The sequence below is a fragment of the Sceloporus occidentalis genome, unplaced genomic scaffold (assembly GCF_023333645.1).
Source record: "Sceloporus occidentalis isolate IW3139 unplaced genomic scaffold, rSceOcc1.0.p SCAF_9, whole genome shotgun sequence".
Classification (NCBI taxonomy): Eukaryota; Metazoa; Chordata; class Lepidosauria; order Squamata; family Phrynosomatidae; genus Sceloporus; species Sceloporus occidentalis.
In genome coordinates, this window is record NW_028316989.1 from 27,782,267 (window position 1) to 27,795,852 (window position 13,586).

At 39.1% G+C, this 13,586-nt stretch overlaps 1 protein-coding gene across 4 annotated transcripts in view; it reads left to right on the forward strand.

The window, feature by feature from the left end:
• The window catches only part of VPS13C (vacuolar protein sorting 13 homolog C), a 93,363-nt gene that overhangs the window by 18,274 nt on the left and 61,503 nt on the right, over window positions 1–13,586 (forward strand). For all 4 annotated transcript variants that reach the window (XM_089538318.1, XM_089538320.1, XM_089538319.1 and 1 more), the window contains 10 exons: window positions 15–74; window positions 893–952; window positions 1,927–2,007; window positions 5,908–5,965; window positions 6,584–6,711; window positions 7,472–7,578; window positions 9,168–9,339; window positions 9,946–10,008; window positions 10,587–10,725; window positions 12,803–12,897. In XM_089538318.1, the coding sequence (XP_089394444.1) occupies window positions 15–74; window positions 893–952; window positions 1,927–2,007; window positions 5,908–5,965; window positions 6,584–6,711; window positions 7,472–7,578; window positions 9,168–9,339; window positions 9,946–10,008; window positions 10,587–10,725; window positions 12,803–12,897 (963 nt within the window). The remainder of the gene's footprint in view (window positions 1–14; window positions 75–892; window positions 953–1,926; window positions 2,008–5,907; window positions 5,966–6,583; window positions 6,712–7,471; window positions 7,579–9,167; window positions 9,340–9,945; window positions 10,009–10,586; window positions 10,726–12,802; window positions 12,898–13,586) is intronic.

Below are 13,586 nucleotides of genomic sequence, written 5' to 3' on the forward strand. Positions count from 1 at the left end.
TCCGTCATTTCTAGATTACAGATCCTAGCCGTCCGCTTTCATTTGGAATGACACTAGGAGAGCTCAGCTTGCTGGTAATGCTGTCCTTTTATTTCTGTCTGAACCTATGCAGATTTAACCAAGCAAGAGACTATTTACATGCTTTTGATAAAGAATAACAAAGATGTTCTTTTCTTTAAGTCCCAGCCAATGTAAAGAATGCTGGGAGTTGCAGTCAAACTACATCTGGGCAGCTGTATGATTTCATCCCTGCTGTATGCATTGCAGGAAAATACAAGAAAAAAAATATATACTAGGAATCAGCAGAATTTGAAACTGATGGTTTCCAAATTGATTTCCCTTTTACTTTAAGCGTGGATGAAATTCAGTTACAGTTATGTTGATATGTGCTAGAAGTAATTCTGTGCTAGAAGTAAATCCTAGTGAGTTCAGTGACACACACTTTAAATAATAATAATAATAATAATAATAATAATGGAACATTAACAAATAAAAAAACACAGAAGAATAACTATAGCCGAGCAGCTAATCTGACAAGGACAGCAGCTAATGTCACTGCATTACTCTTGCCATAAAATGTAGGTGGTGTGTCTTGTTCACTTTGAAAATACTGTCAAACTATGGAGGGGTTTGTACATCTTTTCAGTGTCAGCCCCTTGTGTCTGATGCACTCTGGACCCTACTGTGGCATCTTACCTTCTGTTACTGTACTTTGTCCCTAAAAGGACGTTTGGCTCATTTGCTCTTTTTTCTGTAGATCTTTTATAATGACAAACCTTAGTGGTTAATCTTTCAAAGCTGCTGTCTTATTAAAATGTGGGAAATCATGCCAAGTGACCCTTTTAGCCGTGAGACTTTTAACATGTTTTTGTTTTAAATTTCCAATTTGCAGACCGCTAATGAAAACTGGGCTCCTTGCATTCTAAATGAGGCCGCAAAGATCATATACAAGGTACAGTCATGGAAAAGCAGAAGCTCTTTTAACTTAGCAGTCCGAAGAGCTATTATAGAGCAGCATCTTCAAGAGAATTATGACTTCAGTAGCTATCATTGAAATTATAGTTTATAATTGAAATTATAATTGAAAGAGCTGATGTAGTGTTTTAATAAGTATTAAAATGTATCCATCCATTTGAAGGCATATCCTAAGAATTATGGCTTAGAATCCCTTTTAAGTCGCTGTTAGGATTTCTTCCCTCCATTGAGGTTTCAAGAAACAACAAATAGTTGTGTTAGTGTGGCATTGGTCAATGTACACACTGTGTTTTTATATTATATATGCAATGTATAAATTCCTTTTGGTGCTCTTTCAAATCTGCTGCTATGTATAAAGGTAAAATGAGTGTTACCTCTGTTGGCTTGCCTGGAGCAGTCTGATATTTGAACTGGTTCAGGAGCTACTAAAAATGTGGTAATTCAGTGCACACTTTGCCCTCTCCATCCCAGTGATGGCTGTTGCAAGTACTCCATGTAGTAATTGCAACAGCCATCTAATACAAAGAGAAAGTTCTCTGTCTCTGTAGTTGTTATTCCATTTTCCTCTATTTTTATAGATGGTGAGTAACCTAAATTCCAGTGATTTCATACTGCTCTAACTATGTCTAATTCTAGCTCCAACCCATTAAGGATGTGGAAACTTTCACCATTTTCTCTGTACTGTCATTTTTACTCCAACATTTTGTAGACAGGACAAGTGCTGCACAATATCCAGAAGTCTGCATAGTATCAAGTGAAACCCTACATAGAATTTAGTGCCCCACTGAATTTATTATTGTTTGTAATGCATTCTTAGACTTCTTTTTAAATGCCAAGATCTTTACCCTAAATTCCTCCTTTACTTTCTGAAAACAAAGCGTTTTATGGTTGTTCAGTGAGATTTTCTATCTTTACCACACAGTAACTAATGTCAAGTGTCTGTATTTTCAGCTCTTGCGCCTCGATGCCCTCAGTGTCTACTGGAATGTGGATAGTGAAATGTTTTATCATGCTTCCCGGGAACATATACTGGTAATTTAAACCATAGTATGCTTGATGTTAAACAAACTTTATTGTCTTGTTACATTATTTCTTATCTTGACATTGAGAAAAATGCATGGGTGCCAGACTGGGTTGGGCAAGTACAGCAGGTCTAGGGGACAATATCTGCCTTAGAGATGGACACCTGGATGCCCCACTGTGGCAAAAACAACACCCTCCCCCCCCCCCCCCCCCAAGAAGTGATCTTAAATGGTTTGGAAAAAAATATGTATTTGGTGTTTAGCACTTCAGAAGGGATGTGTATCCTGTTTAAAAGGTGAATTGGTTCTTCCTGGAGAACATAAAAAAGGCAGTCCAGCAAGTCTGGGATCTGGAAAAACAGCCGAGGGTTGTTGCATGTCACTATGCTGCACTTGGAGGAGCAAGTGAGAGTTGAACATTTGGGAAATGTTTACCTTTGAACATTCAGATTCTTGGCACAGAAGCCCTTCCCTGCCTCCTATATTTACTGCTCTTTACCGCTAAGTTATACAATTTAAGAGCATTTCCGTGGGAGCAGCATATCCGATAATGTTATAGGAATTTCAAACAAGCAACTTACTTTTGCAGTGATTATGTTACCTGCAAAGCATTTGGGCATCTCTTTGAGAGGTGTTTGTTCAGTGTCTGCTTCTTTTTCCCATTGTTTTGGGGTTACTAAAACATACACCCCTAACACCATACACTGATGGCAAATCAATTTATTTTATCTTTTAGCCCTTATAGTTGTTCCAAATGTTATATGATCACCCCATTCCCCTTGTTGACAAGTCTTGGTTTGCCAAACCTCTCACTTTATCTCCTAAGCAGATTACATTGTAAGGCTTTTTCGATAATGTGATTACTTGAAAATGAGCTAACACATTTAACGGACACCAGATGGTTCCGTGCACCGTTGTGTTGTGTATGTTGCAGTTTTTATTAATTTCTGTTGCTATGTATGTAAAATGTCCTTTCATTATGAAGATGTGTCCCAACTGGCTTTCCCTCCTGCAAAGTGTAGCACAGTTCTGTACAGATCATTTACTGTTTAAATATAATTAAATACCCTCTTTATCTTCAATTGTGGATTGGGGTTAGCGGTAAGAGATGCTTTTGGGCAGTTTGTAGAAATCCTGCAGGTTACATCTGACCCACAGGTTGCAGTTGGGTTTTCTGCCCCTATCTTACAGATTGCTTTCCTGGTCTGGAAAGTGGTGTACAAATACATTGTTCTAAATATGAAACTGAGTCAAAGAAATATACTTGTCCCTCCACATTCGCTAGGGTTAGGGGCACAAGACCCCCGTGAATATGGAAAAATGACAAATAATAAAAACACCATGTTTTTACCTGAGAGGACACCTCTCTAGGAAACTAGGTCCTCTAGGGCAACTCTGTGGTCAACGTCCGACAGACACTGACCATAGAACTGTGACTGGAGGAGCTACAAATGCCTAGTGGAGTGTTCTCTTTAGGAATCTCTAGGTCCTTCATTGCAACTTTTAGTTAAAGTTGACCATAGAGTTGCACTTGAGGACCTAGATATCCGCAAATATCAACACCGCAAATATGGAGGTAGAAGAAAAAAGAATAAGAGATGGCATTAAAAACAATCAAAATGTGAGAAACATAAAAATCAAGTGAGCAGCTTAAAACAGACATGATCAAACCAGCGTGTAGGTAAATAAAAAGTAAAAGTATGCATATCAATTTTGGCTTGTAAACGAACTATTTTGATGAAAACACTGTTTACCACATTTGTCCATGAAACCAAACTGCAGCTTGCTGGGAAACATAAGCTTCTGGTCTCCTTTCCCCCTGCAAGGAGGAAACGCATGATCCAACGCTCATATCTGTTCCACCGTCATCCTTCTGCAAAAGATGGGTAGGAATGCCGTCTGAATAGCTTTTTCAAATAGCAGAAGAAATTGCTGATCCTGCAGCCTTGCCTATGTAGCTTCCCTTCAGAATTTTTGTTGTTTTCGATATTTCAAAACTGCTAAGTGGTATTTGAGCAGGCAACCCAATGCTTTATGTAGAAGAGCACTGTTAGCTTCAAATGCTTAGGCAGATGGCAAAACAATGTTGCCTAAGTCTTTATAACACAAACATTTGAAAGATTTGCACAGCCTGCAACGGAGCAGCAAGGACATTTGCATCAACTGCATACCTCCGATTTATACTCCAGCTTCAATGTATAATATAAACTGGTGTCAGTTGTTCAATAGGTATGGAGTATAATGCCCAGAATGATCCTCTGTCCTCTGTTACAAGGTCCTCTTTGCTAAACAAGTTGTATAGATTTCAGTGACAACTGTTCTTATCAATCAGTGCTTATAATTTATGTTTCTGATTTGTGGTTGCTTGTTGTTCCTTAATCGAAATAGCCTCCGCATGTTACAATATTACTGTTTCTAAGTGACAAAACTGTGTGGTTTGTTTTGGAAAATTGGTGTTGGGATAGGCAATGTCCTCATTTCCAGGAGAGTTTCGACAACACAGTTATGAGACAGGAAATAAATTGAACAACAAATAAGATTATGCGAGTGATTTTTTTCTCTTTTATTGCGTTTTTTGAAATGAAAAGCAACAGGGAAGTGTGCACATTTAGACATTTGTGGCCATCTTTTCCCAGCAGAAAGAGTTATTTGGCTTAATGTTATGGTGTTCCGGTAGAGATGCACATCTGTCAGTGTATTCTTTGCTGTAATCTCCCAACGTGAACATCTGTTTCCTTGCTGGGGAGCCAGAAGCCGGAAGAATCATGTAGTTGATCTATACTTGGATGGAGTATGCTTTCTAATTATGTTTACCTGGGGTGAAGTCCTCCAGAAAAATCTTGTTTCTACCGTGCTTTTAAAACACTTTAAATCTTAATATCACTGTTTGCAAGCCCTTGCAAGGTAACTGTTGTAAGTTATATCTGTCGGGGTTATTTTCTCATACTCCTTTGAAAAACAGTGGAATGCTCTATATTTGAAGGCCATGTATAAAAGTAATACTGAAGCTGCAGTTGTACTTGTAGTGTGCCTTCAAGTCATTTCTGACTTTTTTCCCCCTGGGTTTTTCAGGCTCAGTAGCCATGCTCTAGAAGAGTTTATTCCTGACGTTAGTACACCTGATGTTACATGTTTTGTATGTTTGCCATATTTTGGTGCTGGCCATGTGCCATAATAAATTCATTCATTCATTCATTCATTCATTCATATTCCTGACGTTTCACCGGGATCTGTACCTGGCATCTTCAGAGAATGCTGGCATGGAAGAAAGTTGGGTGTATGTATGTATATATAACAGCATTCTCTGAAGATGCCAGCCACAGATGCTGGCAAAACGTCAGAAATAAACTCCTCTAGAACATGGCCACAGAGCCTGAAAAACCCACAAAAAACGATGGACACCGGCCCTGAAAGCCTTTGACTTCACATTTCTGACTTAAATTGTGAGTTCCTTCATGGTGGGGAGTTGGACTGGATGGCCCTTGTGGTTTCTTCTGACTCTATTATTTTATGATTCTATCATTCTATAATTCTATAAAATGGTGACCCTAAGGCAAACCTATCCTGGGGTTTTTCTTGGCAGATTTTTTCAGAGGGAGTTTGCCATTGCTATTCTCTGAGGCTGAGAGAGTGTGACTTGCCCAGGGTCACCCACTGGGTTTCATGGTTAAGCATGGGATTCAAATGCTGATCTCCAGAATTGTAGTCCAATGCTCAGATACATGGGTGTCTCTTAAAAAGCCATGGCTCTCAAAGTTGTTCTTTAGTATTCTGCATGTTTTGCATCGGTGTTGGATCTGAATTCAAAATAGTGAGATGGTCATGTGGGAACTGTGCTTAGAACTGTTTCCCCTGTAATACAGTTGTAATACAGTATGTATAGTTTGGGTTTCTTTTTCGTCATTTGTAGGAGCAGTTGAAAAAAGGAGTCCCTTCTACCAGCCAAAAGCTGCCAAATGATCAGTACAGTAAGTATGAGGCTGCATGAAATCTTGCCGCTGCTTGTGTTTGTTGGTTAGCTAGATATTAAGCAGATCGTACAAATGTCAGTCTAAATGGAACTGTGTTGTAATGATATTCCTGAGTTTGGAATGTGTTCCCAAAGCCTCATGAAAATAAGAAAAGTCTGGGGGCAGTGTGCAGATGCGGCTTTGCAGGAGGCACCCATTGCTTTTTGCAAGAAGGAAGAAAGCACTCCTGGACGATGCTCATCCCACCTCTGAATAATGTGTTATATTGCCTATTTTATTTTTCAATTTTACTGGGGTTGTTTTTTATTTTTTTAAAAAAACTAATGTTGATAATTCAGTTATATTTTAATTTTGTACTTTCTGTTGTATCTTTAAGTTCTGATAGCTGCTTTGAGGTCTGGGGAAAATGGTTGAATATGAAATAAATGTATGAATGAATAAATGGGCAAGTCCAAACCCATGCCTTCCTACATTCCCCTCTATAATAAGTTATGTCTTGATTTCAGGGCCAGTATTCCCGATCTTACCGAGTAGCTTGTAACTAATTTTCTTGCTATGATGCTAGTGTAAAAAACCTGAGCCTGGTTTTGTAATCCTCTTCTTTGTTTGTTTAAGTATTTAAGCCGGTATCTGCCTCGGCCAAGCTCTATATTAACCCTCATGCAGAAACAGAACTGCAGACTCCCAAGATTGACTGGAGTATGGAAGTCCAGAGCATTGCTGTTGAACTGACCAAGCCTCAGGTGAGCGTTTTATTTATGGATCCCATATTATGTCTATGCCGTTAATTTTGCTCACCATCGTGAGGCTTGGTCAAGATTTTTCCTCGGGCTGTAAATTTTATAATCTATTGTGGATTAATGTGTGTGAGGGAAAATGCCTGGAAAAAATGACTTGGCTAATAATATTTTCAGTTATACAATTCTTTCACATTGCCAGGGATGGTAAGTGAGAGAGTCTGTTTCCCTGAGCATTTACTTTCAGTTTGAGAACAGCCATATTTTGATCAAGTGTGATTAGACTCAGGCTTTGATGAATGTTTTAAGTTCTTTGCATACACTTCATTGTGTTTCTGCTGGTTTTATAACTGGATTTTCTGATAGGAATTATAAAGTTTATTGTCTGTATTCTGAGTGTAATAATAATAATGTAATAATAATAATAATAATAATAATAATCATCATCATCATCATCATCATCATCATCATCTTTTTGGAGTGCAATTCCCAGAAACTCCAGGCTTAGGTGTTCTGGGAATTGTAGTCCAAAAAAAGTAACTTTCCCAAGCTCAAATACTGAGGCTGTTTTGCTCAGCAAACAAATATAGAGGGTGGCTATTTCTATTTTGTCTTGCTGATGAGCTTCTCAGGAGCAGAAGAGTTTTTAAGGAGACCTAGACTTTTCATCTGACTATAGTAGGGGCAAATTAACTTCCTTGCTTAATGCTTAAAGCATTGTGATTCTCTAGTGGTTAAGATACTTTTCCCCATTTCATTTATACAGTACCTTAGTATGATCGACCTTCTGGAGTCCATAGATTATATGGTTCGTAATGTCCCATACAGAAAGTATAGACCAGAGGTACCACTACATAAGAACGCCAAGCAGTGGTAAGTTGGGAACTATTCTGCATGGAGTCTAAGGCTTTCACGGCCGGCATCCATAGTTTTTTGTGGGTTTTTCGGGCTATGTGGCCATGTTCTCTGAAGATGTCAGCCACAGATGCTGGCGAAACGTCAGGAATAAACTCTTATAGAACATGGCCACAGAGCCCGAAAAACTCACAAAAAACTATTCTGCATAGGTTTGGTGTGGTAGTGATGTTGCTTTAGTAAAAGACAACCTTGTCCAGTTATGAGGAATCCTAGCTGACATCATGTCTAAGATGTTGGATGGTCAAAGAGTAATTGGTTTACAATGCAAGTGCCCATCCCCATACGCACCAAGTAATATGCAGTGAGATTGGCAGGGTCCATTCATTTCTGGTCCTTCCGTGTCTCTTAGGTGTTATCATTTTCTTTCTTTCATTTCCATTTCAGCTATCGAAATAAATGTAACAAATTTGCTGTGAGTTTTGCTTGGAAAAAGCTAATTTGAGACTAGGAAGATTTATTTATTTATTTAGGTATTTATATCCCACCCTTCAGCCCTAATGGCTCTCAGGGCGGCTTACAATAATATTTTTAATCATACAGTTCCCTGCCCTCAGGCTTACAATCTAAAAGACACGAAACAAAAGGAGAAGGGAATGATGGAGGGAAAGGGGATGAGGTCCAGTGGTTCTTCTCTCCCTCTGAGGCCTGGACCAAGGCAGATGGACTGGAAGGAGGGCTCTTCCTTCTTCCAGGCTGGCCCTGATGGAGCTGGACCTGCCTGGTGAACCCCTTCACCAGCCAAAAGATGACAGTTATGGAGGGCGGAGTGTCCTTCCTTCAGGCTAGCCTCTGATGACACTGAGCCAGCTTGTTCTCTCCCTCACTGGCTGAAAGGTGACAGTTATGGAGGGAGGGCGCTCTATCTTCAGGCTAGCTTCTGTTGACACTAAGCCAGCCTGTTCTCTCCCTCACTGGCCGAAAGATGACAGTTATGGAGGGAGATTTGCTGAATTAGCCATGAAAGCAAGGTTTATCACAGTCCTAAGAGTGGCTTCATTACAGTTTGCAACAGTACATAGGTGTGTGGCTTGCACAAATGTGAAAATAGAGTTGCACCAATCAGCATTTTAGAAAATACTAGTCAGGCCAGAGCTGCTGGGATTTGTAATCCAAGAACATTTCGAGGGCCAGGCTCAGAGTATAGTCTTTTTGTGTGTGTTGTATGTATACAGCTGTGATCTTTTTTTATTTGGAAGCCTGTCCCTAGAAAATTGGTTCAACATCACAGCCTTAAAAATAAGAAACAGGATCTCACTGAGTGCATCTTTCAGCACCAAAATGAGGTTGTAGCTCCTTTGGGCACAAATCTGCTTATGGTTTTCCTTGATACATTTTGTTTCAGAAAATGTTAAAAAAAACCTTGCTTCACTGAAAACCAAAAAAGCATTAAGTTGTTGTCATTGCTGCTGCTGTTAAACTCCTGAGACTAAGCAAGCCTTGCCTGTCTATGGCAGATCTTCTAAGTGCTAGATTATTATTACAGGTTTGCATTAATTTCTTACTTGCCATAAATGGAGAAGGATAATGCTTTCTTTTTCTTATAGGTGGAAATATGCAGGTAATAGTATTCTTGAGGTACATATCAGGCGCTACACCCGCATGTGGTCCTGGAGTAACATAAGACATCATCGGCAGCTTCTGAAAAATTACAAAAACACTTACAAAAATAAATTGACCCAGACCAAAGTCTCAGAAGAAACTCAGAAACAAATACAGGTACTTGTGAAACAAAAGATAAAAGCTGATTTTTGAAGAAATGTATTACTATGTGTAGACAAAGCACCATTGCAGAAAAGCTGAAGTACTAAATTTCCAACCTCTTCCCTCTCTTGAATATAATACTTAATGAAAATGCGAGAATAGCTTGTGATTGCCTTTTTAAGGAATGCCTTTTAGTACAGACACAGAGAAACCTGGTTTCTGGTTTGGTTACAATGAGACCAAGTAGTTCCATTAGAGCATATTATAACATTGCTTAATGGGTGTAATGTATAAACACAAACCATAAATGAAAACATAGTGACTTTCCCAGTGTATAGCAGAAGAGGTATAGGCCTCATAGCCCAAATCCTTAATATGGTAGGAGCCTTTCATCATTGCTAAATGCTGTATGTGGCCTTGCGTATGAATTGAAAACCAGGTTTACCCTGGAAGTGTGAAATCTTGACTCAACAGAATCAGTCTACTCAATGTGGCTTACCGTACAAGTGAAATCCTTTGAAGGCATTGAGTAGGAGCATGGCTGACAGTTGTATCCAGCAACCAGTGTGGTTTCTTAACTCTTTAGTGAAGTTAAAGTTGCTTTTTTCACTTCCTCTGCAGGACTTAGAAAAAGATCTAGATGTCTTCAACATCATTTTGGCACGGCAGGAAGCACAAACTGAGGTATGTGCTATTCCTTCTGTGTTAATTTCATAAACAAAGGCCTATGAAATACTTAGGTTCTACTGACTTATAGAAGTTTACAGAAATGGCTTTGATGAATGCTTTTAGCCAGTTTGATGGATTTGTTTGCTTTAGATAATGTGTGTGCTCCTCTCCAGTAAGAGCATAAATGTTTCCAGGGTGGTTTACACTTGTCAGCAAAAATGTTCTGGCTAAAATAATAATGACCTTTTCTGTAGCACTTCAGGTAAGAGATTAGATCTGAGGAAGTGCTGAAATTGATTCCAATCAGCATAGCTGATGTTGCTGCATTCAGATTGCTTGTTCAGTTTCAGGATGAGTACAGCACCTGTTGGATAGTGCCTATGACAAGTATATGAAGGAGTAGGGCCACTTCACATATGTACTGCTTTAAAAAGAAAAAGATGCTCCGCACCAGCATTCTGCTTGTCATTTAAGAACATTTAATTGCTTTAAAGATTTTCCTGAGACATCTTTTTTTGGGCAACTTTCTATCATGAACATTACGAAGCTAGAATATTTCTCACACACAAACACACGTGTTTTCTGGTTTATAGGTGATCAGGTCAGGACAAAAGCTGTTGAGGAAGAAATCGGCCGATGGAGAGAAGAAAGGAGGTGGATGGTTTAGCGGATTCTGGGGGAGGAAGGATTCGAAGAAGAAGGATGATGATGAAGAGCCCTTAGTTCCTGAAAGTAGGTTGGACTCTAGAAGCAGCTGTCTACATTAACCAAGTACTGTATATACTCATGTATAAGTCTAGAAATGTTAGTCAAGAAATTGACCCCAAAAACCTAGGTCGACTTATCCACAGGTCAATGTAAATACTATACTTTAACTCTTGTTAAAAAGGCAACCATCCCCTGGTTAAAGGCAAGAGTGCAATCTGTCCTGGAAGCACTGACCTCCCTCTACTCTCTTTTCCATCCAGCCTTAAGAGCGAGTACAAAGAATTATGCCTGCCATAATTTTGTAGGTTCTTTGGCATTGTTTTCCTTTACTTCATCATTTAGGTCCTTTGTTGCATGTTCCTAAATTTTACTCTTGGCTTTTCCAAGGGTCATATTAAAATCCATACTTTTGCCCTCAAAACCTGCCCTCGACTTATACACGAGGTCAACTTATAGTTGAGTATATAAGGTATTTATACATGGCTAGCACAGATCTTTGTCTGCTTGATTGTAGAAGCTTTTTCTCTTTCCTAATATTTGAGGATGTCATGCTTTCATGGTTTAGGCCCAGATTATCTGAAAGACCCTATCTCCCTATAAGAGAATGCCAGTCTTAAGATCTACAGAGGAAGGGCTTTCTCTTGGTCTCACCATCATCACATGCTTGTTTGATGAGAGCCTTCCTAGTGGCTCCTTCAGTCTCTGAAACTCACTTCTGCAAGAGGCTAGGCTAGCCTTCACCCTGCTCTGCTTTCATGGTCAGGCAAAGACCTTTTAGTTCAAGCAGATGAACAAAACGTCTGTTCAAGTTAATATTATTATCATTATTGATGTTATGCTTAATTTATTTAGCGCTGTAGATTTGCACAGCGCTGTACATACAAACAATAAAATAGATAAGAGTAAATCTGCCCATGGCATACAATCTAAGAAATAATAGCATAATACATATAAATAATACAGAACAATACTGGAAAGGGTTCAATAAAACAGGCAACAAATTAAAAACATCAAATTGCAAATAATAGTCATGCAGTGCCTGGGAACGCTTCTCTGAACAGGATGGTCTTCAACTCAGTTCATGAGTAACTGCTTGCCAGGAAGGCTTCTGGGATGTATGTGTGTGTGCTCCCCCCATTTAAAACATTTTGCGTGTTTTGAATGATTTTATACTCTTTATAAGCTATTGTTTTAATGGGATGACTTTTAATTGAGTTAGTTATTTACTGGATTTATATCCTGCCTTTCTCCCAGAATGGGATTTTAAATTTTATTGTCGGATTTTAACTGTAATTGTAATAAAAATTTATTCGGTCATTGACCAGTATAAAAACAAATCACACAAGCAACATATCAATATAACAATAACAAATTAAAATATAAACTGATAGTGGACTGTACATGTACGGTATCAAACAGTTCTTTCTACACGGTAATAAAATGGCCATTTGACAGTTGAGGGCGCAGTTTACAAACAATATAACAGAATTTAGCCACCTTAAGGGATACTGTAGGATCATTGTTGTCCAATAGGAGGCGTAAATAAAAGGAGTCAGGTTTGCCTGGGAATTTACACAGTAGTGGGCTAATCAGTTGGTGACGAATGTCTCTATAGAATTGACAATAAAGGAAAACATGCTCATTGGTTTCAACAGTGCCCGAGCCACATGGGCAAAAACGGATTTCAAAAGGTGTTTTTTTAAATCTACCTTCCAACATGGCTGTGGGCAACACATTGAAACGTGCCAGAGTTAGAGCCCTTCTGAACTTCGGGAGAGTAACATGGAACAGATATGGAGCTGGGGAGGGTATTGTCGGATTTTAGATGTTTCTTTTCTTTTCTATTTGCTGCCTTGGGTACCACTCGGGGGGAAAGACAACATGTAAATGGAATGAATGAAGTGTTCAGCAATAAAGTAATAATGAAAATCCATGAGTAGAGAAATTCCCATTCTGTGAAATAATGTGGCACTTCTATACACACAAGTTATTTTAAGAGAATAGCTATCTCAGGCACGATAAGGAGTGGCAAAACATAATTTGCAATGGATTTGTGCTCCTGAAAGAAATAGACAATGACAATATTTTCCCATTTGTTTAGCCATCGATGACCTCATGACACCAGAAGAGAAGGCAAAGCTTTTCACTGCCATCGGTTATAGTGACAGTTCTCACGATCTTACTTTACCTAAGAAGGTATTTGCCTCTTTTCATGTTTTTTTAAAAAAGAAACTTATGTTACAGAATATAGCTTGAGCTAGATTTTTTTCTTTTCTAATAATGGTTTTCTGCATTGGATGAATGTCAGTATGAGGGGGGCTCTGAACTTCTAGAACTGCCAGATTTTCATCCTGAGCATTCTCAGAATTTAAGGAAAATTCTTCTGTTAAAATGTCCCTCCCTGACCCAGGGTCCAGAGCTTGTGGCTATTGAACAACAGGCTTGCATGGCCTAAATCTCACTGCAGTGTAATGCATTGAGTATGCTGTGCAGCCCTTGTGCTGAACAATAATGTGCAACTGAAGGCAAACCAAATGCCTATGTACACCCACATGTCCCTTTGCATACAAAGTGGTAGTTTTTGCCCAGTTCTGTTTTTGCTATCTTGAACTGAGTTCAGATGGTTCTTCCTTGGGAAAAAAATGTTCAGCTGCTCCTTAGAGAAACTTAAGTTTGCATGAGGCACCAGGATTGTGGCCAAACTGTGCTGGGTGAGGACACCTTGACATAGGGCTAGTTAATGCTTTTTATGGACTTCCTTATGGGTGTGTATATGCACATTGAGAGGGTTAGCGTAAGGCTGTAGTCTTAAAGCCATGCTCTGTTTTGGGGTGGAGTTTGTCTAGCTGTTGGATAACATTTTGGAGATAGCACTGGGATTTGTG